Here is a 7446-nt window from a genome sequence, read left to right on the forward strand (position 1 = left end):
GAAGGTCGAAGAAGGGAGGTAGAAGACCGTGCTTCGGCAAATGGAAACTGGTGAGTGCAACCAGTCCGACTGCTCTATATCAGCCCGTTGCTATGCGCGCTATATACGTCATCACGCCAGAAGGGCAAGGAAACAAGCATGTGCAGAAAGACCGAAATGAACTTAAAGAGGAATGAGAGTTTACATGCACACAAGATTCTCTCATTCGGAATTAGAAACGGAATAAACCACCCCTTTAATCGGATTTAATTTTCAATCAGAATGACCATTTTTCATTCCGAATGAAAAGTGGAATTAAACTGTCCATGTAAATGTACAAAGTGTTGTGTTTGAACAGGAACCATCAGGCTGTAGCTTCACTCAGGAAACTCGTTAGTACGATCAGTTCTAGGGGTGTAACGGTATTTGTATTCGTCCCGTGCTGTCACAGTACGGGTGTCTCAGTTTGGTGCATGCAGTCATACAACGAATACGTCTGAGTGAGTATTAAAAAAAAAAGTCGTGTCCTTACTTCAGTCCAGGTGGCGGTAATGAGCCTAAAAGCTGCCAGCAACCGTCATTACAGACAAAAAAGAAGCAGTTACAAAAACAGACGAAGAAGAAAGGTGATGGAGAGTGTGGAGTTAGAAGAGCCGCCGGCTTCATTTAAATCACCCTTATGGGAACACTTTGGCTTCCCAGTGCAACATAACAGCGATGGCACACGAGTGGTGGACCGGACAAAGACTGTCTGTCTGCGATGTTTCACTGAGGTGTGGTACATCTCTGGAAACACATCAAACATGTTAATGCATATAAGACGGCATCATCCTGATATGTCTATCACTGGTGCGAAGAAAAAACAACTTGTGTGCAACAACTTATCCCCGCTGCTTTTAAGCAGCCTCTTGACATGAACACAGACAGGGCCAAAAACATCACTGAAGCAATTTGCATATTTGTTTTATGTTTTATTCTTTTTTTACTTTTATAACAGGAGATGGTTTTTAGTTTTGCAGTCAATTGGTGTCTGTTCAAAATAAATTTAAAAAAGCTAGTGTAATACATGTGTGACTTTTTGTTGCTTTTTTCCCGCTGTACCGAACCTGTACCGAAGCGCGACCCCACACCGAGGTACGTACCGAACCATGACTTGCGTGTACCGTTACACCCCTAATGAGTTCATCACCACACCTTCACTTTAACACCTCTTCATTTTGGTGTCAAAGAACAATAACGGAGGAGACAAAGAATGTGAAAGAAGAATGTTGAAGGAGAGGAATGTAGAAGAAAGTCAAAGAAAAAGCTGACTGAGGAGGAAGAAGACTGTTAAGGAAGAAGAAGAAGAATGTTGGAGGAGGAGAAAATAAAGAAACAGAAGAGGGAGAAGAATGCTGAAAAAGAAGAAGAAGAAGACAAAGACAAAGAAGAAATATGAGGAGAAGAAGAGGTGAGGAAGAGTAGCAGCAGTAGAAGAAGAAGGATCACTGCTGAATACTGACCAGAGTTTGTGGCGCTGAGGTTCTGTCGAGGGACAAACTCAGGACAGTTGATGAGCTGAGAGAAGTCAGTACGAGGGGAGCCAATGATGGGGGGGGTGGGGATGGGCCAACGCTCAGGGTCAGTTTTACAGCGAACTTTATCATCCACCAGCTCCACCTCTTTACTGCTCTTCAGGGCCTAGAGATAGAGTATTGATTAAATATAATTATTAGATATTTATCACTTATTAATCATATTTATTACATGTATTAAATCCAGGTTAAACACAGGTCCCTGTGAGTGAATCCCAGAGAGTAGTCAGGTCCCACAGCCTGTACCTTCACTCAGTGAGAATCTCTACAAACATTATTCTTCTCACAGAGCTGAAGCTCCAGGTCAGCCTGCAGGGGATGATGGTGATGGTGATGAAGATGATGATGGTGGTGGCATTACCTCCATGATGAGGCTGATGTCCATGGTGAGGGCCTGCACTCTGTGGAAGCTGGCGATGAGGGAGATGGGGAGGAAGCCCTGAGCGTCCATCTTCCTCCTCAGGAAGAAGTCTCGCTCCAGGTTGTGGAGGCTGAAGTAGTACTCACTGCAGGAGGAAGACGAGGAGGAAGAGGAAGAGGAGGAGGAGGAGATGCATTCAGTGCTCATCAAACAGCTTGTGAATTCATCCAATCAGGATCAGACCAATAACCAACCAACATTAACCCTTTAGTTACTGTTAACTGGGACAGACTGGTTTCCAGTACCATCCACCTCTCTACTGGCACATAGCTGCTTTCACACTGCCTGGTCACAGCGAGTATATCACTCCATTATGTTGCCTCGCTGCGCTGTATGTAAGGTAAGATTGTGGAACATTGGGAGAGAGTTGTCTCGTCTCTGAGCCGGAGACAGAGACAGTGACAGGTGTATAACCAGGACAGGTGTATAAACAGGACAGGTGCAGGACAGGTGTGATGTTTTTAATGTCTGTTAGAGATTTAAAGCAGCAGTTAGCAGCTACCTCAAAGAAGAACAGCAGCGTTAGCAGTTAGCAGCTAACTCAAAGAAGAACAGCAGCTGTTCGCAGTTAGTGGCTAACTCAAAGAAGAAGAACAGCAGCTGTTAGCAGTTAGCAGCTAACTCAAACAATGAGGTCCAGGAGCTCCTCACCCTCGGAGCAGAGGACGAGATCAGCCGCCATATAACAGGGACGCTAAATGATTGTTATTGACATGTGATGTCATTGTTATTGTTTATAAAGAGCTGCTGACACGTATGTTACATGTCACACTAGAGACTTTTGGTTCTGTGTAAAAATACAAAGTAGACATAAAGAAGTGACATCGTAGTGACATCGCTGTGTGAGGAGGGCTGAAGACTGTGGAAAATATGACAAGATGTGATGTGATGTCCCAGACGTGTTTCAGTGTTCAGATGAGCTCCATGTCACCATCAGACAATCTGTAGTTTTATTATTCCTCTACATGTTCCTGTAAAACACAGGAAATGTAAAATCCTCTGACTTTCTCAGTCACCACACACACACACACACACACACACACACACACACACACACACACACACACACACACACACGTCAGTGCGTGAAGTTCGGCCTGCAGGCGGTGAACAGCCATGTCTTCATGTGCGAGTGAGCAGCCTGAATAACACTGAGGGAGACGAGAGAGGAGAAGACAGGAATGCCCCCCCCCCCAAACACAGGGTTTTTTTTTTTACACTTCCTGTCTCAGTATAATTCATCACCGTCCCTCTGAAGCTCTCAGACTATATTTAGAGTCAACAACCCCCCCTCCCACCCTCTGAGGCTGCTGCTGCACCCAGGACAGAGAGAACGCTGCCCCCTGCAGGACACCACCAACACACAGGACCTACACTCTGTACACACACACCTGTACATCAGTCACACACTTACAACTTGCTCTGTACACAACGTGTTGTTTAAACGCTCTGAGCAATAACATCGTGGCGTCCATGTTGTTTCCACATTACAACTTAAACCTGACAGACACTCTGAACTCGGACCGTCCAAGGAGCACATGAATGCACCATAGGCGTTGGCTGGCGGAGGTCATGACCTGAGTTTGATTTAAACAGTCCTCGTTCTTAGTGACACTCTACACTGCAGATTTAGGAGAACTGAGAAGACGACACGTCACAAACCAGAACAACAACCAGTTTAACTCAGAACTCAGGAACACCGTCCTCCTCTACATCTGTGACTTCTGAATTATTGATCAGTTGATCCGATCACACCTGATCAGATTGATAGAGGAGAGGAGCTGCTGTTAGTGAGTGAAAGCAAACATTAGACCCACTGATGTTCAGTTTCACTTTCACTGCTCCTGACGTCCTGCTGCTGATAAACAGTTCAGCTCCAAAAACAGAACGTCTAAACATGGCGGCAGATGTTTGAATGGCAGTAGGACGTCACAGATGAATAACTGTGGGGGAAACCCTGAGTTAAAGGTGTTTCTATCACAGTATTACTGCAGGGTCGTCAACATCAGAGGACTTAAACCTCAGTAATGTAAGACACAACATGTCGGCTCACAGTATGAAAACTGGAACCTGTAATCATGATCCAATCAGCTCTGTGATGTCACTGCTGGACGGTTCATTGGTCCATCCTGTGTACGTCTTTAATAACGTTCATCATCAGACACATTCAGTTATTAACCTCCCCGTTTACACACACACACGGCTTATGGCCATACCACCCTGAATACGCCCGATCTCGTCCGATCTCGGAAGCTTAGCAGGGTCGGGCCGGGTCAGTACTTGGATGGGAGACCGCCTGGGAATACCCGGTGCTGTATGCTCTGGGGCGGCAGTAGCTCAGTCCATAGGGACTTGGGTTGGGAACCGGAGGGTCGCCTGTTCGAGTCCCCGTCCGGACCAAAATATGGAGCGTGGACTGGTGGCTGGAGAGGTGCCAGTTCACCTCCTGGGCACTGCCGAGGTGCCCTTGAGCAAGGCACCGAACCCCCCAACCGCTCGGGGCACCTGACCAAGGGCAGCCCCCTCACTCTGACATCTCTCCACTTTGTGCATGTATAGGTCCTGTTTGTGCATGTGTGTGTCTTTCGGACCTGTGTGTAATTGACAACAGAGTGAAAAAATTGAATTTCCCCTCAGGGGGATTAATAAAGTGAATAAACTTAAACAAACACACACACACACACACACATCATGTTCTCCACCAGTTTCCTTCATTAATTATGAATAAATAAGTTATTAACTGTGCTCCTGAGGAGGTGACACGTATCAATGAATTGTTTCATTGTTTCATCAGTTGGTTTGATCTACTTCCTGTCTGTGCTGTAAAACATCCTTCGTACTGAAAGTCAGATGCCACTTCAGCTGGACTCAAACAGAAACACTCACATTTGTCGTTTGATGTATTCTTTCAGGAGCTTTTCATCCACCGTGTACATCTGGACCTTGTTTCCATCATCGTAGTAATAAACCATGTTGGTGCCGAACTCTGAGGGAACCTGAACGGAGCCGTCGGACGACTGAGAGTCTCTGAAGCTCTGAGAGAATTCGTAGCGGCCTGAAGGAGCAGATACAAACGTGTCAGAGGGTCTGAGCACTGATCAGCTGTGGCCTGCTGAAGGAAACTTTAATGTTACCCTGAGGGGGAACAATGGCGGTTAACATGGTGTCAAACTAAAACCATACCTCGGCCTCGACCTCTCCCACGCCCACGTCCTTTCCCCCGGCCTCGTATTCCTCCACGAACGCTCCCGCCGTCAGTTCTGACGCTGGTGGTGTCGTCCCCAAACTCCCGAGGCTCTCTTCTCCAACCTGACAACAAGACAACAGGAAGGCTAAGTGCGATCCTACAGATACAGCAGGTAGAGGGTCATGAGACAGGGTGAGAAAAAGTAACAGGAAGTTATCAATCAATTAATGGACGCCATTTTGAGTTGAATAAGTGAACTGTTAGGTGGTGAAATGATGACAAAGATTCTCCCTGACGACTCTGGCTGTTATTACTGTCATTATATTTACGTATCTGTGTGTTTGAGTCCAAAACACTGACAGGAAATGTGAAACAGTCAGATCGGACTTTATCTGAAATCTGTGACATCATCTGCTGAGACGGATACACAGATCGACCACGATCGACCAGGAGAGACGTTAGTCTGTGAACTGTTATAATAACTGAGAGAAGAGATGTGATGTGTTCAATGACCTCCTGTACTGACAGTATGTGTGATGTGTTCAATGACCTCCTGTACTGACAGTATGATGATGAGTCTCTTCTGAGTGATGAAGGCTCAGAGATCAGACTTTGAATCAGTCTGATGAGATGTAACGACCCACTGAGAGCAGATTGATTAAAGAACATTACATTAAAACACAGCGTGCTCCCATCATGCACTGCATTAGTACGGAGACAGACGCCGACACAGAGACAGATGGTAGCTGAGACAGAGCGAAGCCAGCAGCAGAGTGAGGAAACACGACACAGACTGAAGGCGTGAACACAACACTTACTCCTGCTGCTATCATGCGCCCTGTTACTATGGAGTGTGTGATTGGGCGACACGGGGTCAGGTGAGTCGCTGGTGGGCTCTGCGTCTGAGCGTGCCGTACCCCCGCCGGGCGTCTTGTCGCCGTCGTCCGTGGACGCCTCCTCCAGCGGCAAAGAAACCCACTTACGTTTGTTACCTGGCGATGATTGCACACCGAAAACACAGCGTGAAGAGGTTTGATCCAAAACAAACAAACAAAAGAACCCGCTGGAGATCCAGTTTGGATCAAATGACATCATCAGTGTGAGTCTGTGACATAATGATCCAGTTTAACCCTTTCACCTCCTCCATACCTGCAGGCTTTGTTAAATAATACTTCACAGGGTTCCCTCACATGTTCATGGATAAAACTTCAAAACCTTCTCAGGACTTTTCAAGGACCCAAAGTCTTTGTGTTTCTGTACCTGCCGTTATTCAAACACATCAGATTCAAACTATTAAAACATCGTTTAAGAACGCCGGCACACGTGAAGAGAGACGAACGCAGGAAGACGCTGAAGAAACACACGTGATGGGAAACAAAACACTGTCACACATTAACAGCTCCAGGAAATTAATCTAATGTCATGTTTCACTACATTTAAGATTACTGACACTATTTATTTCATTACACTCCACAAAATTCCAGGACTTTTCCAGGCCTGGAAAATGCTGAATCTGATTCATCTGACATCATTCTGAGTTGGATACACTAATTGAACCATCACGAGGTGAGTGACTGATATTCCTGAAATATTCCTTTAACCCTGTCAGTGATTGTTAAAGAAAACAAGATGGCGACGACCAAAGTGCCAAAAACCACTGTGTGACATCACTGTAGCTGATTTCATTATTTTAAACAATCTACGGTCGGTACGACTGAGTACGGACTCACGTTAAATCAATCTGTGTCAGAATTCAGCACATCGGGGTTCTGGCTGTGACGAGGCCACCGAAGGGGACCACTGACACTCCAGACGTCAGAGGAAACCCCGGTCTCAGCTGGAATGCAGCGCCATGGAAACCTTCCTTGTGTCTCGACCGACGGTGTATCGGACACATTTTCCACTCCCACGTTTCCCACAGCAGATACGCTCTGGTTTTAATCTGTGTGACTGTCCTCACGTCTCAGTGAGGGTTCATGTCTCAGCTGCATCTCACGGGCGCAACCTGATGTGTTCATTTACACTTAGAGTCTGCATTTGTTTTTCAACAATATGTGTGTAAACATGAGGACGATGGCCAATGAAAAGGCTCCATTCTCTACAGAGTGCTGCTGATTGGACAGAGACTCTGCTCCAGTCTGTCTCAGAGCCTCACCTCACTTCTGACTCTTTACAACTACAGTTATTCTGTCGTTATTAAAAATGTACCAAAAAGGTTCAGCTGGTCCCAGAACTGAACCACGTCCAACCCTGGATGGCAGGGACACGATGACGTGGTGTGTGTC

The 7446-nt window shown here is 46.2% G+C and overlaps 1 protein-coding gene and 1 non-coding gene across 2 annotated transcripts; one reads left to right on the forward strand and one right to left on the reverse strand.

Moving 5' to 3' along the window:
- Nucleotides 1–1293: 1293 nt before the first annotated feature.
- LOC126387141 (la-related protein 1B-like) lies at nt 1294–6153 on the reverse strand (the record flags this gene model as incomplete). Its single annotated transcript, XM_050039694.1, has 6 exons — nt 1294–1373; nt 1482–1659; nt 1915–2059; nt 4861–5029; nt 5158–5283; nt 5980–6153. Coding segments are annotated over 6 exons (857 nt in total), but the record flags the coding sequence as incomplete, so codon positions are not given.
- LOC126387142 (5S ribosomal RNA) lies at nt 4177–4295 on the forward strand. The gene has a single exon (XR_007569604.1). It is a non-coding gene; the product is annotated as a 5S ribosomal RNA (ribosomal RNA).
- Nucleotides 6154–7446: the final 1293 nt, after the last annotated feature.

This window comes from Epinephelus moara, unplaced genomic scaffold (assembly GCF_006386435.1).
Source record: "Epinephelus moara isolate mb unplaced genomic scaffold, YSFRI_EMoa_1.0 scaffold2348, whole genome shotgun sequence".
NCBI lineage: Eukaryota > Metazoa > Chordata > Actinopteri > Perciformes > Serranidae > Epinephelus > Epinephelus moara.